Source organism: Hesperophylax consimilis, chromosome 8, assembly GCF_061612785.1.
Source record: "Hesperophylax consimilis isolate HC1 chromosome 8, BYU_Hcon_1.0, whole genome shotgun sequence".
Lineage (NCBI taxonomy): Eukaryota > Metazoa > Arthropoda > Insecta > Trichoptera > Limnephilidae > Hesperophylax > Hesperophylax consimilis.
In genome coordinates, this window is record NC_142843.1 from 4,598,311 (window position 1) to 4,621,637 (window position 23,327).

At 33.7% G+C, this 23,327-nt stretch overlaps 1 protein-coding gene across 1 annotated transcript in view; it reads right to left on the reverse strand.

The window, feature by feature from the left end:
- The window catches only part of LOC149421452 (sphingomyelin phosphodiesterase 4), a 35,685-nt gene that overhangs the window by 3,669 nt on the left and 8,689 nt on the right, over nt 1-23,327 (reverse strand). The window contains exons 6-11 of the mRNA XM_089634400.1: nt 16,313-16,584; nt 12,562-12,745; nt 8,498-8,682; nt 5,592-5,812; nt 3,935-4,065; nt 528-659 (exon numbers count right to left, since the gene is read on the reverse strand). Coding sequence (XP_089490526.1) covers nt 528-659; nt 3,935-4,065; nt 5,592-5,812; nt 8,498-8,682; nt 12,562-12,745; nt 16,313-16,584 — 1,125 coding nt within the window. The remainder of the gene's footprint in view (nt 1-527; nt 660-3,934; nt 4,066-5,591; nt 5,813-8,497; nt 8,683-12,561; nt 12,746-16,312; nt 16,585-23,327) is intronic.

The window sequence follows — 23,327 nt, forward strand, 5'->3', positions numbered from 1 at the left end:
CTGCAATCTTTAGAGCACAGGCGTCAGGTAGGTATGCTGTCCTTGTTCTATCGGTATTACAATGGAAGATGCTCTGAGGAACTAGCGTCATTGATCCCTTCGGCACCGGTGCGTAGTCGGGATACACGCCAAACGCGCGCCCAACATTTGTAAACGGTTGACATTTGTCACATGAGAACGGGTTGCTTCTACGATTCGTTCTTAAGTTCAACAGCTCGGCTGTGGAACGAACTGCCGGCCTCTGTGTTTCCTCCCTCCTACAACATGGGACTCTTCAAGACCCATGTTCACTCCTTCCTCTCCACAAAAAGACCCTCCACACAGCATCCCCAAAGATGACATAGGCCCTGAGGGAAATTATTTTCTTCAGGGCCTCCTGTGTGGAGTTTATATATTAAAAAAAAAAAAATCTCTTTCCCATCAGCAACATACCCCAAATGCGGGTGCCGTAGTTCCATTGGCTCCGGGCAATCGGGAGCAGTTGGAACTTATGTGCGGTATTTACATTTAAAAAAAGCTCGACTTACTTCTTGAGGAGACATCGCAATGTTATATTTTGCAACATTTCTTCTTGCTGGTCGATTGGAGTTATCACGAGGTGAGCCCGATGAGTTGAATGAATTTCTAAAGGATTCAGCATTCTGTGATGAGATGTCTAACTGCAAATGAAAAAAAACTTTTTACAAAATTCAATCAGTAAGCATTATATTAGTTTATTTCCATAGCTCTCGGGTAAAAGGGTGTATCTCGAATTTTCGCTCAAAAAGGTGTCAAAAGTATACAGATCGAATGCAATTTTTTTTAATCTTAATTAAAGGGGAATATCGGAGTTACTTTCTATAAGAGGAATGCAGGTATGTGAAAAGGGAGTTAGAAAGAAATTTGTGATATCATGTTTCAGTAAAGGGAGATAATTCAAGATACATATATCTTTCTACCCAAATCTTGCTAATGCTAAAAATAACGCTTTTACATGAGCTCCACACAGTAGGCCTTCAGGAAAATAATTTTGTTCAGGGCCTATTATAAGATATATTGCGGTAATTTTCATCTAAATTACGAAATTCCCTTTTGAGATTGTCTCCTACAATGAAATTTCACGTTATTTACAAATGTATATTATTAATTTAGAGTATCCTGAGGATAGAGTTGTTATATTTGTATTTAAATATTACTTAACACAATGTTTGCGGGGGGTTTTTTAATCAATCTACGCCGTAAAGCGGGCAATTTTTATCATGTTCGCGCGCAAAATTCCGTTTCATGTAAAATAGCTATAACTTCTGAACTATTGATCAAATTTAAATAAAATTTTCAGTATTTTACCTTATTTGAATTTTTTTATTATGATCTGGTCACAAATTTTTATATTTTTGAAGAAACAATTACGATATATAAGTTTAAATTTAAAAAAATTGAAAAAATTGCACTCTTGTCGTATTGTCTATTTAGTCATTTTATGCACATTCAACAAAGTATATATATTTTTTTAAATACACACCACTAAACACTAATATTGTTTGAAAGTATGAAATCGTTGGAAACAATTCCCTTCATGTAAAGGTACATCATAGAATTTACACATGTACCGGGTTTCGCTAAGTATTTTGTGTACCGCGCACACACGACATCGCTTTCGCAGATTCTTATTTTTACCAGGGCCTTCAATCTTTTCCAATATATGTTTTCGCATATCCATCGATAGTCTTCCTGGAGGATCAGATTTTGAAGATTTTTTTCGGATACCAGATGTTGATGGTGTTGGTTCCGGGTCTTGACTATTATCTGACGAAATCTGATCAGCCACCCAGTGCTCTACGATTTCCTTAAAAAATTGTTTATATTTTATTTTCCTTTCTTTTACGGAGTTGTACACAACAAATGTGTTGAATAATGCACAATTTATTATATACATCGCTAGCCTTTTTGTCCATTTAGTGGTTTTTCGTAAAATAGAATAATACGAAAGATATTGGTCTGCTAGGTCAATGCCTTTCATATATTTATTGTAATCAATTATCATTACCGTAGTCCATTTTATAGAGTATTTTTCATGAAAAAATATCCCTTTATTATGTAACAAATAAATTTTCGAGCACAGCACACAAATACTTTGTACGAAATTTTTAAAGCGGAATGTAGACAGAAAAGAAAATATAGAACGTCTTGAACGAAACAATATCGCTTTAACACTGATGAAATATAAAGATTTAAAAAAAATGAAACATTTATCTTACAGTTATTTTATTTCAAGTGCATGTTTTATGACCACAGTCGGCCGGTCACCCGACCCAATTCCACGAATTGCCAGGTACCTAGTACACGTGTCACGAGAGCTGACGCATAATTTTTACTTCACAGAGTAACCAACATCATACGTTACTCGTAATATATTGTTACTCTAAGTGAACCTACAACGCATTTTGGCGTCTCCCGCGCTTTACCAATAGTGTACAAATACGAAAAACGCTTTTAAGCGTCTCCCGCTCTCTACCAACAGTACGCAAAAGACGCTTTTAAGCGTCTCCCGCAAACAATGTGTTAAATATGTAGTGGTACGCCACTACTCGAGTCGGACGGTGTCGGGTACTACTGTAGTACATAGTACCAAGCGCTAAGATGCTACGGTACCTAGGCCATCGTAGAACCTACAGGATACTTCGGCCGTTGCCTAGAGGTCAAGTCGGACGGTACTAGAAACTACCGTGCTATTCCTGCAGGTACTGGGCGACAGCTACAATCTTAGGCGTAACCGACGGCAACATATAAAAGGCAGCGACGCGCGCATGACAGTCAATCTAATACTTATAAGTATTTTTAACACGCTAATCAAGATAACTTAATCAATTCGCGCCGCGAAAACTTAAATAGTCTCGTTTTTTCTGTTGTGATTAATTTCTTGTGTGGAATAGTAAAATATTGTTAAAATTTATTCACGGCTGGTTTATCCCGGCAACAGAATAAACCTATTATAAAATATTACATAGTTTAATTTCAACACCAAACAAATCTTCAATCTGCGCAACAAATATTTGCGACCGCCCGATAAGGACGTGTTGTCACAGTACATACAATGACTGGCACAGCAGTACTTCAGCAGTGCCTGTATACATTTTACTCTAGTTCACTTTGAAAGCTCATAACTTTTTTATTTTTGGAGATAGCAAAAAAAACAAATTTTATTGTTGTTACTAACTATTATTATAAATTTTCACCAACCTCACTTAGAATAATTTTCTTATTAAAATAAATAAATTCTTGAACTTGATGAATTTATAATGAGGGAAAATTCCCAGGTGCACTAATGGCAGTAATTTCCTATTAACCTATCTTCTTCTTCCTATGGTGGAGGAGAGTTGAGATCAAATAGTTGGTGGAGTTCAATGAGTTGGTGGAGGTCAAATAGTTGGTGGAGGTCAAATAGTTAGTCGAGTTCAATGAGTTGGTGGAGGTCAAATAGTTAGTGTAGGTCAAATAGTTAGTGGAGTTCAATGAGTTGTTGGAGGTCAAATAGTTGGTGGAGTTCAAATAGTTGGTGGAGTTCAAATAGTTGGTGGAGTTCAATGAGTAAGTGGAGGTCAATGAGTTGATAGAGGTCAATGAGTTGGTGGAGGTCAAAGAGTTGATGGAGGTCAAAGCGTTGGTGGAGAAAAAACAGTTGGTGGAGGTCAAAGAGTTGGTGGAGGTCAAACAGTTGGCGGAGGTCAATGAGTTGATAGAGGTCAATGAGTTGGTGGAGGTCAAAGAGTTGATGGAGGTCAAAGCGTTGGTGGAGAAAAAACAGTTGATGGAGGTCAAAGCGTTGGTGGAGAAAAAAGAGCTGGTGGAGGGATGGTGAGGGTATCCAGCCATTCAACAGCATCGGAAGTCACTTGGTTCAGCACAGAAGCAGGTAATAATTAGCCTATCAAGATGTAATATAGATGTTAGTTACTGAGAATAGTTCAGCCAGCTGAGTGATGGACGAGTTGAGATAGCCCGGTACTTTCTGCATCTCTTCTAAAGGTACTTCATCACTTGACTCACAATCCCCCATAAGCCAGTAGGATATGGCACCCAAGAATCCTGCAATCAACAAAAAGAATGCCTGTTATTAACTATGCACTTTTAGCTTCATTATAACATTAACCTAATTAACGGATTTCTGACGTTTGTACCCATAGTGTGCCGGCAATGAATCCGTAGCAGATTTGATAGTAACTCACTGAATTTGCCTCGATTATGGGAGATATGACATGGAAGTGTGCTGACTGTCGCCGAGCAATGATCAAACAACACTGACGTATTGGGGCGCTACTGTGCTTAGATGCGATTCGCAGTAGTATGAATATGAGTTAACAATGTTGGCAACACTTTTGTGCTTACGGTTTCATGGTTCATGGCCCATCTTCATTGTTTCTTCTGTTATCTACATTATTCATCTTCTCTTGTGTTACAGAGCCTTTGAGTTAATTTTACACAAAAACGGCACTATACAGGGTGTATCGGCACGTACCCGACAAACTTTAACCAGCTATTCCTTAGCATATTTGGAGTAAAAAATCTTATTTCAATTTCAATTTCAATTTGTTTATTCCTTTAAAAACATTACAAAATTACATTTTATTTCGTTTTTAAGTACATTTGTAAAATGGTATTACATAATAGCGGTGTATAAACTATACCAGCATCAATAGAGCTTGCTTTTTAAAGGCAGCTTCACCGATGCTAAATATGTCGATATCCGAATTAATTCTGTTCAACAGCAAGACTGCTCTCCCCACCGGCATGACCTGCAGGCAAGTTGGTCCTGCAGGCCGGGAGATAAAACAGTCTATGCTGTCGGTGATGGAGATAACCATCAGGAACATAGAGACTAATACTCTCCATGATAGTCGGATTTTCAAACCATCCACGAATCAGTTTGAAGAAGTGTGATACAATATGCACATCTCTTCTGACCCGTAGATGGTTCATACCGAGCATGCCCAAGAGAAAGTCAGTAGGATAGAGCCACGGGTAGTAGCCATACTCCCTCAGGTAGAGGAATCTCAGCAAAGTGCCCATAAGATTTTTTACTCCAAATGTGCTAAGGAATAGCTGGTTAAAGTTTGTCGGGTACTTGCCGATACACCCTGTATAAATTATCCAATTTTTATTATTATTTATTTCATTCATTTACTCTTTTAAAGTCTGCGTATTTTTACAAAAGGTTTAGTAGTAATAAACAATGGTTGTATAAAATAATTACTTACATTATTAAAATGATTTATAGTTGGGTGAAATTAAAATGATAATAATCTAAATTTAACAGAAATATTGTTTAGACATAAAAAAAATTGTTCAGGTATGTTTTAAACATTGATAAATGTCTATATTATTTGTACATTCGTTTGCATGTATTGTATGTATGTTGCAATGGTTGTTAGTATGTAAGCGAGGAATCGGAGTGTTTGCTGCATAATTTGTGAACAGCGACATTGAAATACGTCCTTATGCCTAGCGTGTTGAGAAGGGACTGTTAAATTGACTTGACTGACTAGTTGGCAGAACAGAACAGTCGACTTCGGAATATACTATCTATTAGTAAGATAAATTGAATCTTTTCTGACCTTTTCTCTGGGCAGCCAGTCTATCTTTGCTGGTTTGAATGATGACTTTGACCTGCACCTGCGCTTGCTGCGCGTGGAACATGAGGTCTCGCGCCATGAAGCGGCCGGCCCCGAGGAACAGGGCGCTGTAGGAAGATGCCCCTGCTTCCTTGAACCCCGCTCCCGGACGCATGTTTGTGTTGAAGGATTGGGAAGCAGGCATCTGACCACTGGTGTTGAAACTGAAATTAATGAAAATATACAATTTGTTTGTTCATATGAAGCAGATACTTTGTGATGTGACATTATAATTTAAAACAAAACAATAAAGGTGTAAAACAACTAAGTTATAGTTTTATTTTAAAATACCTATTTTGTCATGATTTATACAGTAAACAGGTCATTACATCGAAAAACACATTGTTTATAACTAATTGAGCATCTTAACCACTCAGAACATTAGAACGTCAAAAGACGTAAATATGATAATAGCGGTCAAGACATAAGAAAGTCTTTTCACGTAAACGCGCGAGATTTTACAAAAATCGATTTATTTCCATCACTAGTATACGGATTGCCATGATTTAAAAAACAGAGTATCGATAATGAATAACGCTACGCGTCTGTATTCAAGAATATCTATGGAACGTAGAGGTGCATTATCTAAGCCGATTGAATCTGTCATCTTGTTCGTTCATAATTTATTGCGTTTATAAATAATTTATTAAAAATATTTTAGTTTGGACGGTTAATATTTTGAGGTGACTAATAGTTTTTAATTATATTTCTTCAATATATAAAGTGTTATTTCTTTATGATACTCAGAAAAAAGTACATTTTTCACGGCTTTGAAATAATGGTAAGCGATTTTTACATATTTTTGACGTTTTCATAAAATGTATATTTAGAAACGCAAATATTTACGTATAACAACACAATGCGATAGTGGATTTCATAATCTTTCCAAAACATTTTTTAGAATGAGGCTACGTTTCCCAAAACGTGAGTTATGAAGCTTTTAGCAAAACTCGTAAATAACACAAAAAGTATCACGTTTTGACAGTTCTCAAAGGAACACATAGTAAATAAAAGTCTTTGTCTGAGAGGTTAATACTTATAAGTGCATATAATACTAATGATTGTTAATAAAAAATCACTAACATACTTTAATGACTTTTGAAAGTGGTATAATCTGCAGAAATGCATATAAAATGTGCCTAAAAATCACTAAAACGTCACTACTCGAGGCAAAAAATAATACCACTCGTTGGTACATGATGTTTGCAAAAAGTCACTAAGTGAAGTTTTTATTTTACTTTCCCGATTAATACGAATAAAACAAAAAGTTGACTGCCCACTTAAAAGCAGTTGTTGTTGTTGAATAAAAGTGCATTTAACCGGTCAGCAACGTAAGCAGATATACACGATAAAATAACGATAGCAGTCAAGTACAATAAGCGTGTTTACACGTCAACGCGTGTCTCTCCATAGAAATCGTTCTTACTCCGTTATTATTTTAGTTACATCCCTCAAACAAAAACTAAAAGGTCGATTATAGATCAAGCTACACATCACTACCAAGTTGTCTATGGAAATACAAAACAGGAATCTGCTGACAGTCGCATAATTGACACAACATTTTTACCCGCGCAAAATGTCTGCCGGTAGCGCCGCGCGCTTCACATATTAAATTTTTATAAAATATTTTTATATGAAATGATAAAAAAATGAGGTGATAAAAGTGTCTATTACACATATATACAATAGAATAAATATTTTTGTTTACATAATCTGTGATTTTAGTACCTTTTTCACCTAAAAACATGACGTGAGTCATTTTTAACCTATTTTTAATGTTTGCGTTCTAAATTTTAATATTTAAAAATGCTAATATTTATTTGTAATATAATAATTTGAAAGCTTATTTTGTAACTTTTCTAAAACAGTTTTTACCATTCGGCTACGTTCAGAAATGTTTCATTTATAGAGCTTTAATTGTGAAGCGGTAATAACAAAAAGTTTTCGTAAAATGTCATTTCGTTAAAGACAGTTAAAGTGCTTACATGGCGATTTTCGGAGGGGTTAAATAAGTTATTATATATGAATCCTATAATTTCTATAGCCGCTATATCCGATTTTTTGACAAAATGATCTGTGTATGACATCTTGTTCACATTTTTGCGAGCAACAAGAGGAGCCTAAAATTGAGTTTCAAAACCCTCCTTATCACGACCAAAAACCATGTTAAAAATGCGAGTGAGAAACCAAATCCGCTATATCATACAGAAAGTTACTATCAAAACGCGCTATATCGGATTCAACCAATCACAAGCAGTTATTTTTCCAAAATACAAAATGGCCGCCGCTCTGACGCCACGCTCGTGTGTCAAAATAATCTACGCGTGTGTTTCTAAACCCGCCATGTCGGCTCAGTTGACTTTCAAAAGCCTCTATATCACGAAGTGAGTATCAAAATCGGCTTTATCCATTTTATTTATCGAAATTACTTAATTATTGCTAGACATATATAGAAAAATAAATGCATTTCGAAATTTTATTACTCCAATTCATTATATAAAAAATTGTAATGCAATTACTTATGTACGCTAGAGATGTGACAGTTTTTTTTGCGGTTTTCTCCAAATCAATGAAAGTTGATATAGCGGGTATAGAAATTATACGACTCATATAACTGATTAAAAAGTAGCTGAAACATTAAAGTTGATTATCTCAGATTCAACATTTCGATAGTTATATATGTAATTACTTCTGACAGTAAGCCGAAGAAATGCTCACTGCAGTCAAATGAAATGTTTAACAACCAATATCTCAGAATATTTTCACACAACGGTATTTTATGCACAAGTGCTCAATTGTAGTTGTTATGTATCGATCCATCGTTAAATATGCATGTTAGAAACACAAACCTCTCCATGGCTGCAGATCTGTCGTATATTCCCGGACTGCAGGGCTGGAAGTAGGACTGTGAAGGATCTCCCCGGTATTGGGTCAGGTAGGAGGTGTTACAGTTGGCGACCGCGGGTTCCAGTTCCAGGGTTAGAGACTTCTCTATCTCGGTCAGTAACTGTACGAGGTTGGCTTGCGAGAACACCTTAAAGAAAACATTAACGTAATCGTAAAAAAAAATAATTTATTTATTTATCGCAATCTTAATAAAATGGATTTCAACAATATATTATGGGGATAACAGGCGGAGAACAAAAAAAAGGTGGAGTAAAATAGAAAAAAATGGTTTAAAACATATTTACTTGCTACTTATCAAATAGTAGAAACAAGTAGGCACATAATATGTGTATTTATTTACAAAAATACCAACACATATTATGCTACAATCTATCTTCTATTTATATCTTTATATAAAGATCTATCTTCTATATATAGATCTATCTTGATATAAAGATATAAATAGAAGATAGATCTTGATATAAAGATAATAATAATAATATCTTTATTTAGGAAAGTTTACACATTACAACTATACATACTTATTATGGTGTACATTGATTTGTAACTTTTATATTTAAGGTTATAAAATTAACAAAAATGAAGAACTATTAATACAAACATAATATTGTGAAGGTAAATAGAAAATAAAAGTACAGTTGTGATTTCTCAAATACCGCCTCACTAGGCTAGCCTGTGTTGAGGCAGAATTTTTCGTGTTAGTTCCTAATACCATTGAACATACCTATACTTGTATTCAGAAGTATTCGCTCAATAATGTGGTGACTTCAATAACTGCGAATTTGGGTGAATGCACCGGTAAAGGCCCTATTCTTATTTTTAATCCAAATTTTTACATTATCTTTAAAATTTTTTTGTGAATCACATTGTTTTATGCTGTCTGGAAGAATGTTGTAGAGTCTTGTCGCAAAGTATTTAAAGTTTCGTTGACCAAACGTAGTATGTGTTATCGGAATTTGTAGTAAGATTTTGTTGTTGCTGCGTGTACATGGTGTATTTGAACTTTTTACGTAGTAATTATGTATATTTGAGTATAGATGAGTTAGGATAGTTTTTGCATATAGCTGCCGAACATCAAACACATTCATAATATTAAAAATTAGATTCGAGTCTGTAATTATAGGTAGCCTTAGAATTATTTTTAAAATTGTTTTCTGAGCCTTTATGATTGGGTCTAGTGCAGATGAAGTGCCACCTCCCCATGCTATGATACCATACTCAATAATAGATTGGCAGACTGCAAAATAAATCATTTTCAGGTGTTGAAAGCCGAGAAAGTTTCGTATGATTCTAAAAAAGTGCATGGTTTTTCTTATTTTGTCTGCAATTATTTGAGTATGAAGGTTCCATTTGAGATATGGATCAATGGTGAGGCCGAGGTACTTCATCTGAGTAGAGCGCTTAATGTAGGGGCACTGACAACATTCATCGGAATTCAAACACGAGTGTATTCTGATGGAGGCATCGTCAGGAGGTTGACCAGTAATATTAATACTTGGTGTGACATATTTAGTTTTCTCGGTGTTCAGTGTGAGCGTGTTTATATCCAACCATTTTTTTACCATGCTTATGTCCGTTTCAGCTTTTTTGTAGACAGCTAGCCAAGTGTCAGCTTCAAACAGTAAGACGGTGTCATCGGCAAAACTAACGATTTTCCCCTGAATATTAATGTTGCATAAGTCGTTAATATACAACAGGAACAAAGACGGACCTAATATACTACCTTGTGGTATACCGTAGTTAGATGAACAAGTGTTGCTAAGTATGTTATTTATTTTAACTTTTTGCTTGCGCTCATTAAGGTAACTTTAAAAAAAGTTAAGTTCGTTTCCCGTAATACCGATTTGTTCAAGTTTGTTTATTAATTTACTGTGTGATATTGTATCAAAGGCTTTGGAAAGATCTAAGAAGATTGAAATATAAATAGAAGATAGCCCACTCTTCTTTAAGAGTGTTTGTGGTGGGCGACGTGGATTTGATTTTTAACAAATCAATAGTTTTATTTCGAAATTGATAAAAATTTTGCACACTTTACTGTCAAAATAAGAGGAAAGTCACTGTTTGTCTGTGTGAGATTTAAAAAAAATCACTACCATTCTCTTTTCTCACCCTTAAAGCAGAATTTTGATACTGCTTGATGAAATTTTGCACATTTGATGTTCAAAATAAGAGGAAAATAACTGTATAATTCTGATTTCGAAAAACTGTGAGTAAAATCCGAATAAAGTCGGAGACTTCAGCTAGTTGTAACAGAAAGTTATATATAAAAATGAAACAAAGCAGAAATATACAAGGGTCATGGGCAGAGCTTCATGACTATTGTGTGACAAGAGTCAAAAGATAGTGGCTAAACTGTTTGTTAGTAATGTTAAAAATGTTAATGGTCAAGGCAGGTATCTTTAAACTGATAAACAGAAGTTCTCGCTTTTGGAGCATAAAAAAGTACATCTCAACATTAACAAATTTAACCTTTTTCAAGATAGATTGATTACTATTACATGGAGATTAATTTGAAAATCAGTTTAAGAAATTATTACATAAAAGTGATTTGTACTTAGTAATAAATTAAGTGAATAGCGTTTTACATATACATATATTGCAGAACCAGCGAAGACCCGTGAAAAATCACAGATATTCTGAATTCTTGATAAATCAGTTTCAATTTTGAAAATGGCAATTAAAATAAACTATAATAATGAACTTCAAATTTTGAAAATGACACATAAATTCACAGCATCAAATTAGAGTTCTAGAGTTTATTGAACCGGAGTCACAGACAGATGGTATTAGGTAAAAAACAAAAGGGAATTATTACTCTAAACATAGACGGTCAAAATATTGACGAAGTAGAAGAAATAAAATACTTGAGATTCTTTATCCATAACAAACTTCTTCAGTAGGATGAGGGGAAAATAGACCTTAAAACAAGAAAATTGGTCTACAACACCACTGTAGCATCTCACTTGAACTATCGCACAAGATAACTTCTTATGTAGGATAAGGGGAAAATTAGACTTTAAAACAAGGAAATTGGTCTACAACACCACTGTAGCATCTCACCTGAACTATCGCACAAGTTAACTTCTTATGTAGGATAAGGGGAAAATTAGACCTTAAAACAAGGAATTGGTCTACAACACCACTGTAGCATCTCACCTGAACTATCGCACAAGTTAACTTCTTATGTAGGATAAGGGGAAAATTAGACCTTAAAACAAGGAATTGGTCTACAACACCACTGTAGCATCTCACCTGAACTATCGCACAAGTTAACTTCTTATGTAGGATAAGGGGAAAATTAGACATTAAAACAAGGAAATTGGTCTACAACACCACTGTAGCATCTCACCTGAACTATCGCACAAGTTAACTTCTTATGTAGGATAAGGGGAAAATTAGACTTTAAAACAAGGAAATTGGTCTACAACACCACTGTAGCATCCCACACAAGTGTCATTTTTTGAGCAATAAAACACAAGTTAAAAGAATGGAAATAATTCAGAACAGAGATATGAGATATATATTGTGCTGTAGTAGATATACTAAGATAAAAACAATGCAACGCCAACTCAATATTTTAAGTGTATGGCAACATTTGGTCTATAATACCCTAGTATTTATATACAAGTTAAAAAAATAAAATGTTACCAGATTATATGTCAAAAAGTGTTAGTATTTAGTGAAGTCCATGGCTATCCTACGAGGAGCTCCAACAATTTTAGGGTTCCTAAGACAAATTTATCGCCAACACAAAACAAATTTATTGTAAAGGTTTCAAAATGTTCAATAAACTCCCTTTAAATATTAAGGAAGCCAAAAGTCTTGCAGTTTTTCGTGGGTTATGTCTGAATTCTAAATATTACTACGTAAGTAATAGAATATTTTTATAGTTGTTTGAGAATAGATGTACACTCGATATAAAATGTTAAATTTGATAACTAAATAAAATATACTTAAAAAAAATAAATTATTGACGGAGTCACAACAGCAATTAGTAATTAATTACCTTGGTCAGTCTAAATAACATCACAGCATTTTTGTAGGCTGTCAAATCAAGCCGAAGGAACCTCGGTACAATCATCTGAAATATTTCCGTGTATGCCAGCAAGTTTTCAGTAATGAACTTTACAAAAGACTGGTCAATGTAAGTGGGCCTTGCAACTTCTTCGGAAGGGGAGTCTTCTTGTGGGCTGAAACAAAAATAAATACAATTATGAAACTAAAAATATAAAGGTCTTACCTTATGATATATACGATAATGTTTAGGTACTACAGCATACCGTTTCCGATCCAATCATGCCATCATTCTCATAATTATTACTCGCGCAATCACAACTTACACCCACTACGAAAAATTACTACATTTAGACATCTTACATACATACAAAACTAACTTATTAAATTTCTTAGCATGACATATTTCAAAAATATTTTCACTTTATTTTTCAAAACTTCTATGTATTAACAGTCAATTACAATTCGTGAGCATATTACAATTCTTGATTTCAATTTATTTTTTTCTCTCCACACACTTTCTTCCTTTTATAACAATCTCAGGCGAAATGACATAATGATATTTTATTGACATACGTAATGGGTACTACAACTATGTAATAACGAAAAAAAAATCCTTAACTGTATCTTATTGTACTTTGTATGTCTTAGTAAATAAATAAATAAACAATGCATATTTATTTATTTAAACGCCATAAAATGGCTTTTACAATAGAATGATAGGTACATCAGATTATAAGCAGGAGAATATTAGTAATAACTTACAGAAGTAATGTGTACACAAAAGTATTATTGCAAGTGATACAGTTGTTAATAGAAGTGCAGTGAAACAATACATAATTACATATAACAGAAATAGAGAATAAAACAGACTCTCAGCGGTAGTATTAGATTATATGTACTTAACCTAACGCAATTAAGCTGCGTTTTGTAACAAAACAGCCATTTCAGCATGGTAGGTACTTTTGGCATCGCCTCAGTGTAAGACCACCATTCATAATCATAAGTTGCTTGAAATGGCTTTAACCATGTTTGGTTACTAGATCTGAATAACCAGGCACTTGTCAGCCTTTCTCTTCCCCATCTCCTTTCCTTCTTCACACCCTTCAGCCTCACAACATTCCAAATTCCAATGCCGTTGTCCAACTGGCTCCAGATTATATCATGTATTCCAGCATAAATTTCAAATCTAGTTTTGGATGTCATAGACACTGGTTTCAGCAGTTGGGATTTTTTGTCAAGTAACCATGTAAAATAATGATAATCTTTTTATCAAAGTTACATTATTCAATTTATTATTTAAAAAACATTAAAAAATTGTTAATTTTTTAAAATCAATTCGTAAATAAGAATTACATAAATATAAAAAAGGAAACAACTATATTTATTTTTTTTTTTTTGTAGAGAGACAAACAGCTTTAACAGAGCAAATATAAATATATATATGTTAATTATAGTCAAGCCAAAAAAGTCTCCTATATTAGAATTGATTGGAGATGGAGTTTTATTGCATAAAAAAAAAAATATATATATATATATAAATATATTATAGGTGAGGAGGGGAGGAATAGGAATTTAGGATGAGGATAGGAGATGCTCTGGATACAATTCATACTATTGTATTAATTTTCGATCGTACGTGTTACTTCTAATCGATATTTGTGAAGTGTATTGCTAAAAATGTCTATGTTTTGAAATTTTGTATTATATTGGGCACATATACGTGGAATTGGTGAATTTTTTCTAAAGTTAGTTCTATATGTAGGTAAATGAAACAAATGGGATTGCCGTGTTGATCTTGTTGGAATATGAATATTTATTAAATTGGTTAGCTCTGGTGAGTCGAGGCCATTGTTAAGAATTTTAAATAATAAGATTTGGTCAAAAATCAAACGTCGTGTATGAAGGAAGTTGAAGTTGTGGTAATTAATAGAATCGAAATTAATTTAAGAAATGTAAGTTTTGTTTATAATTAATGTGTTTAAAAAATTTTTTGTGAATTCTTTCGATTCTTTCAATGTGAGCTTGGTAAAAAGGAGTCCAGATCGGTGTGCAGTGTTCTAGGTGGGGACGGATGAACGCTGTGTAAAGGGAATATAGAGTCTTAGGGTTGCGGAAAGGTTTCGTTAAACGTATTATAAATCCTAGCATTTTGTTGGCTTTGTTGATGATTGCATTAGTGTGTTGAATGAAGTTTAATTTCACATCCAGTATTACCCCAAGGTCTCTGATAGATTCTACTTCTTTGATATGTGTCGTTTAATGTATAATCAAAGGAAATTTTATTTTTGTTATGTGTAAATGATAATTTATTGCACTTTGAGGTATTTAATACAAGTTTAATTCTTATATTAGTAGCTACAGAGCGTGCTTTTTAAAGGCAGCTTCGTTGATACTAAATATGTTCTTATCCAAATCGATGGTAAAGTTCCTTACTTAAAATTATTTTATTTTATTTGGTTTTACCCCCAGCTCGACTTTTACGTGGATTATAAGAACAAATTGTACATAGTGAGCTATCGAAAATTATATGCAAAATTTTTGAAGCATGAATTAATGTTAAACTGATAAACTAAATATGAAACAATGTTAGTAAAACATGTTACAGTGACAGTAAAACAATACTACATATAAGACAAATAACTCGTTGGATGTCTTCAAACAAGCTGAAGCTCAATCCATCTAAGACTGAGTTTCTCTGGGTAGCCACAAACGTCAACATTTCATAGACAATTCACCTATTACTATTTCCGGCAGCGATATCATCCCAAAAACAACAGTCAAACTTCTCGGTGTCAATTTAGATTCAGACTTTTCGTTTAAAAGTCAAATAAATAGGACTGTAAGCACCGGTTTTTTTCACCTAAGACAACTCAAGTCTGTCCGAAGAAACCTTCCTACAGAAGCAACAAAAATACTTATCAACTCTTACGTAGTCTCACGTCTCGATTACTGCAACGGCATTTATGCCAGCCTTCCAAAATATCAAATTGAGAAACTTCAATCAGTGTTTAATGCAGCAGCACGGCTCATAACCGGGGTGTCAAAATATTCGCATATTTCAGAACACCTTCGTAACCTTCACTGGCTCAAGTGCCCTGAAAGAATCCAGTACAAACTGTGCTGGATGGTGTTTAAATCCATCAATGAAATGGCCCCACCCTACATCTCTGAAATATGCGTCCCGGAAAACACTGGTCTGAGGCAGTCAACTCTTAGATCAGCAACATCATCAGCTGTAGGCAGACTGATAGAACCTAAGCGCAAGCCAAATACTAAGTTTGGTGATCGCACTTTCGGAGTATCTGGGCCGAAGGCTTGGAATAAACTCCCTCCGGAACTAAGATCCATAACAAGTCCAACAGAATTCAGGTCTAAACTAAAAACTTACCTTTTTAAGCTGTCGTACCCTTAAATTAAATATACCATTCCTAAGAGAAAGCCCAGTTATATTCAATTTTTCAATTAAGTCCTAAATCCTGTATCTAAATTTCGCCAATAAACAATTAGATAATGTTAATTAAGTGTTAATCTCAAGTGACCTACGAGGTAAGTATTGTACTGTATATTTTCTCCATAAATAGTTAGTAATAACATAGATCACTGTAGAAACGTATTATAAGTTTGTACAGCGCCCTTGAGGTGTTTTTGCACAAAAACGGCGCTATACATCCAATTATTATTATTTATTATTATTATTTATTATTATTAAATCAAATACGTAAAATTATGTGTGTACTTACGTTGGCCTCTCATCCCTGAGATTGGCGTATCTCCACGGCTGTATGAAACTGAGCCACAGCTCCAACACCAGCCTGAAGGAGGAGTCCAGCGGCCAGGAGTGCATGAGGTGGCGGATGTACCTGGTGGCCGGCGGAGAGAGCAGAGACGGCGTGGCCCTACGTAGCTCCCCCAGGTTGGTGGGGTCCTGGGAACCCGACAGAGAGAAGGCGTAACACTGCTTGACAAGGGCGCGCGCGATGCGAACCTGCTCCCCAGCGGGATATGTACTCTGCTGATCAACAAAGCCACTCATTGAACAAATTAATTTATTTAATTACTAACGCCCTTTTTAGAAGCTTTTTACATAGGAATACTAACTGAACTGCCCCAGCAACAATCTTTTGTATTTGATTTAGTGATAAATTGAATATGTCCACTGACTTGGAGTAATTATTTCACTCCAATAGTATTCTGAACAGTGAGGAGTACATATAATATGGTAGTTAGTCCCAGAATTTCTGCACTGAAATAAATCTTAACTTCCAATATTACATAGTGGAATCCGAAAGCTTATCAATATAAGCAATTCTGGACTATTAAATACACAATTTAGAATTTTATGTAGATGCGGTGATGTATTGCGGCTGTTTAGGCGCAATAAATCCGATTTTTGGCGCCGATTAATTACTGTAGATGAAACTTGGATACACCCGATATGCCTACACTTGGATATGCCTGAAACAAAAATACAGTCAAAACTGCAAAGGGGGAACAGGCTTCAAAAAAAGCAAAAACTGTTTTCTTGGCTAGGAAAGTGATGGCGACTGTTTTATGGGATAGTCATGGAGTTATCTTAATTGATTATCTTCAAAAATGAAAAACTATTACAGGAGCATACTACGCATCATTACTTGACAAGCTGAAGGCAGAAATTGCGGAAGAACGGCCACATTTGCAGAAAAAGAAATCTTCTTTCACCAAGACAACATGCTGTCTCACACCTCAGCGGTTGCCACGGCAAAAATCCACGAATTACGGTTTGATCTGCTTGACCATCCGCCTTACTCACCAAATCTAGGCCCAAGCGACTTCTTTTTGTTCCCTAATCTAAAAACTGCGCTCGGAGGACAGAGATTTTCGTCAAATGAGGAGGTAATCACCTTTGTGAACAATTGTTTTGCAGAGATAAACGCCGAGTACTATTTGGACGGGTTAGAGAGATGGGAGCATCGCTGGGAGAAGTGTGTAGAGTTACAAAGAGACTATGTAGAAAAATAAATAAAAAAACTTAAGAAAAAAATTCTTGTTTAATTGTTAGGTCGGAAACTTTTCAGACACCCTCGTATACTAGTTGACATGTACCCGGAGATGCTTGACTTTTCTCTACTTTCAATAAATATAATTTCCATGTATTATATACATAAACCTTCCAGAAGAAATTCTCTAAATGGTAGTGAAAACCCTATCAAACTACATTGCATAGTTTAGAAGAACTAAGCCCACAAACAGACAGATGCGGAGAGTGTTTTTGTTTTATACTATTTAGAGATACCAATGTATTGTCACGATTACGAATTTACTAAAAGTTTATCAGGAAATGGCCTGTAATCTCATTTTTAGTTCATTATCTGGGATGTTCCAGGATGTTAACAATCGAGTTAACAATACAACAATAAACAGTGTATACCACTCTACCGATAAAATCATAAAATATATATTTAAAACCGTCATATTGAAAATTAAATGTATTGGAGGTGATTCCTTGGGTCACATTTAGTGTACAAACTTCAAACTTGGTTATAATTCATTAATTATACAGCGATTACAAGTGTCTTAATTTTCGATCAAGTGACATTTGACAGTGACAGTTCAATCCAGTGTTTATCTGTGCTAAGAACTGTGACTGCTTATAGCAAAACTTTTACTGCCTATTACAAATAACTTAAAATAACAGTGAAACATCATCAACATATCATACATCATTAACATGAATAATACCTGTCAAAAATGTTCCGAACCAACACTTTCAGACGAGTCTATTTTTGTGTGCGTAACCTGCAAGGAGACATTCCATCTGCAATGTGGAGGTGTGACGGAAAGTACCTACCGTCGCCTCTCTAAGGAGCGGCGTGCCCTCATAAAATGTAAACAATGCATTTGTGTCACACCGACTGTCAAACCCAGTGGCAGTTCACTTATTGATAGTGAACTACTCGCCAAACTACTCGAACAAAACACGCAAATTCTTGCCACTCTAGCGGGGATGAGCAAGCAATATGAGGACATTCTTCTTCGCGTCCACGAGCTTGAGGACACTAATAACAAGCTTGAGAAAAAGAACACCGGTCTCGAAGCAAGAATTGAAGTATTAGAAAACCAAATGGAGCAAATAGACAGGCTAAATAGGTCTAAAAATGCTGAAATCAGGGGGATCCCGGAAAATAATGGGGAAAACTTAAATAACCTCATATTCAACATCCAAAAAACTACTAATTCAAACGTGGAAATGAACAAGATTGACGCAGCTTACCGCATCTCCCAAAAAATACCTAAAGACCAATGTAGGCCCATAATCATATCATTTAAAACCAGTATTGACCGTGATGTTTTCCTGTCAGACATAAAAAAGTTCAACAAACAAGCTAACAATAGAGAGGAAAAACTCAACACCACCCTCGTCGGAATTGCAGGACCTCGCTCTCACATATACGTCTCGGAACACCTGACGTTTCGTGCGAAACACTTGTGGTTCCTTGCACGTAAGGCTACACGGGAAAACTTATATAAATTCGCCTGGACCCGTGGAGGGCAAGTGTACGTCCGTAGAGATATTGGAACACCAGTCATTATTATCAATGAAAAAAACAAACACATCTTATCTCACACACCCAATAACTTGTAAAAGAACTGTAACTATTGTATTTATGTTTATAAAATATTTTTTACTTTACTCAAAATTCATTAACATCACTATATTAACTATTAATCTCAACCTATTATATGAAACAGAAGGGCACAGGTATATGGTTACAGGGGAATTTAAATTATTTAATTTGTATTTCTCTAGTTTTCTTTTATCTCTTTACCCAAACACTACATTTAGTTTTAGCATTAACCAATATAAATCTTGTACTATGTATCTTCAATTCATAGTTACACTATATGCCTGCTATAATTATGTAAAATACTTACAACAACTAAATCCCTATAACACCTATGTACTTTACATGCTTATGCTTATGTTTTATTTTCTCTATATACTTATGTTTTATATGCTTTATATGCTTATGCTTTATATGCTCGTGATATATACTCGCAACAACTATATGCATACTCTGTATAATTATGCCAATGTTATGCAAACTTTTCACGCTTATGTTAAATATCCGCAACAACCAAATCCATATATCACTGGTATACTTTATATGCTTATGTTTTATTTTCTTTATATGCTTATGTTTTTTAATCTCTTTAAGCTCATGTTTTATTTTCTCTTTATGCTTATATTTTATATTATTTATATGCTTATGTTATGTATTATTTATATGCTCATGTTATACATTCGCAACAGATATAAGTACACTTTATTCACTAATAGACACGATACCGATATAATTATAATAACGGAGCGTAATTCTTTTAATTTAATTCTTCATAGTTTTGGCAAGCTTATGGATGTATGTGCTATCAATTGCTCTAAATGAATTAAAATTAATTTTAAATGGATGATTTTATAGCTAACCAAATAGAAAATTTCTACAAAATCCATGAATACGAATGTGCAAACACAGAGACATGTAATGAATTTTTCCCACACAAATTTAACGGTTTATTCATATTACACCAAAATATTCGTAGTATGTTTCAAAATTTTGATGAATTTATTATTAAAATCAATAATCTAATATTACAACCAGACTGTATAATATTAACAGAGACATTTACAAATGATGAGTCACCAGCCTTTCAACTTCCTAACTATACATACATCCCAACTAAAATAAATATCAATAAAAATAGTGGAATCGCAATATTCGTTCACACCAAATTCAGTATTGTCACGACTTTAGAACACCCAATATTACTGACTAACTGTATTCAAATCGAAATTAAACTCGATAAATATATTTATCACATAATTGCCATTTACAAAACACACGAATCAAATATTTCACATTTTATAACTCAACTGAAAAATATATTACTACCGCTTAAAAATAAAACCTGTTTTATCGCGGGTGATTTTAATATTAACATTAACGAAAAATCAGAAAATATTTTCAAAAATGAGTTCCTAAATTGTATGACTGAATTAGATTTTAAATCATGCATAAACAAAAATACTAGAGAAATGCACGGACAAAAATCGTCTTGCTTAGATCATATTTGGATAAACATAAAATTACAAAACCTATATAAAATCAAAACAATGATTTGGCAAACGAATATTACTGACCACCACACTTGCTTATTATTGTATGATAATGAAATAAAATCACAAATTAAGGCTCCAATTACTATTAAAAAAACCACAAATATTGCCACTTTAGAGAAAAAATTGAAAGCAGAAACTTGGTGTACGATACTACAATCTAACGATGTCGAACAATGCTCAAATATGTTTGAAAAACAAATTATGGATCATATTGAAACCTCCACAACAGAGGTCTCATTATACACGAATTCAAAATTCAGACGTATAAAACCTTGGATCACTTGTGGCCTAATAAAATCTATCAGAGAAAAAGAAAGGCTATATAAAAATACAATTAAAAATCCACACGATGAAAATGCTAAGATAGTTCTCAAAAAATATAGAAATAAATTAACAGCTTTAATTAAAAAAAGTAAAGACGACTACTTTAAAAAAATAATCTCTACTTCAGAAAACAATCTAAAAGTTACTTGGAAAACGGTAAATTATGCAATTGAAAATAAGAAAAAAAATAATTCTATAAAATATTTAAAACATGAAAATAATATCATAGATGTATCCAAAGACCCAAAACTAACAGCAAACATTTTTAATTCTTACTTCTCTAAAGTAGGAAACAATCTCGCTGATAAAATCACTAAATCTGTACACACACCAAAAACTATAACAACTAATACCCAAAAACAAAATACACTATCCACTTTTAAAAAAACTACCGAAACTGAAATACAACTTGTAATAGAAAGCATGAAAGACGGATCCTCTCCAGGTTTTGACCACATTTCTGTGAAAATTCTTAAAGAAATGAAAATGTATCTACTGAAACCACTAAACCACCTTATCAATCTCAGTCTGACTAAAGGCATATTCCCAACAAATTATAAAAAATCTATAATATCCCCTATCTTTAAAACCGGCGACCCGCAAAATGTTTCAAATTATCGACCGATATCACTAATATCGAATATAGCAAAAATATTTGAAAAGATTGTGAAAAAAAGGGTTGTTGATTTTCTAGAAAACAATAAAATATTACATTCCAATCAATTCGGATTCTTAAAAACAAAAAGCACACAAGATGCAATAGCAAATGTAACATCATTTATATACTCTGCACTTGATGAAGGAAATAAATGCGCAGGAATATTCATAGACCTAAGAAAAGCATTCGATAGTATCTCACACGCAAAGCTTATCAAAAAACTGAAATTAAATAACATCAATGATAAAGCCGTCCAATGGATAGAAAGTTATTTGAACAATCGTGCACAATTTGTTAAAATAAATGACCAAACTAGCGACCAAGAAACATCAAATTTTGGTATCCCACAGGGCACCGTGCTTGGACCAATATTGTTCATTTTGTATGTAAACGACATATTTATTCAACCATTGCATGGCCAAATTATCTCTTACGCTGATGATACAGTCCTTATAATAAAAGAAAAAACTTGGGAAAAAATTAATCTAAAAGCTACAGAAGACATAAATAATCTAAAAATATGGTTTGACAATAACCTCTTGTCGTTAAATAGTGATAAAACATATGTCATTCCTTTCGAAATTAACACTAACATTGTACCTCCAAATCTTCAAATATTCTTACATAATCATTCTCTCGCACAACACGATACTAATCACTGCCAACAAAAATGTTCACTTCTGAAAATAGCGGATAAAATTACATATCTTGGAATAATCATAGATAAAAACCTAAAATGGAAAGATCACATCGACCATACAATAAAAAGAGTTAGGAAGTTAATTCATATATTCTTACGGATACGAAACTTTTTATCAACGAAAAACCTATACTCAATATACTACGCATTAGTACAGTCTATTCTTCAGTATGCCATTATCAGTTGGGGAGCAGCTTACAAAACTAATCTGACCCCCATAGAAATTGTTCAAAAACTAATAATAAAAATTATACTAAAAAAACCTCCAGACTTCCCAACTGACAGCATATTCGAAGAATTCAAAGTTCCAACATTTAAAAACTTATTTATAAAAAATTCAATTATACAAATTATAAAAGAAAAAGATAAATACGCATTCATAACTGAAAATCGTACTAGACTTAAACATGTATTTGTGTGCCCCAAATTAAACACTTCTTTTGCACAACACCATTATACTCACCAAGGAAAATTCTTTTTCAATAACCTACCAATAGAAATCAGAAGCATTAGGAACAAAATTCAATTGTTGAACTCCATCAAAAAGTATTTTAGAGAATGTCACACTAAAAATCTTACTTGTTTTTCTTCTTACTGAATACATATATGTTTACATATTTTAGTTAACGGGTCTGATTGCCATGTGTCTATATTACCTACACATACATATATATTGAAATATATGATTATAGTAAATAGTAATTGTAATTATATAAAATGTATTAACTGTATCAACTGCATTGTATTAACTGTACACGTGACTTTATTTGTACATAATATGTGAAATGTTAACTCTTCTTCCATCCACAAGCTAAGGCTTTTAATGGAAGACCAGTAAAATTATAATAATATAATTTATTTATAATAATAATAAAAAATAAAAAAATAAAAAAAAATGTTCTGGAATGTTGTGGAATG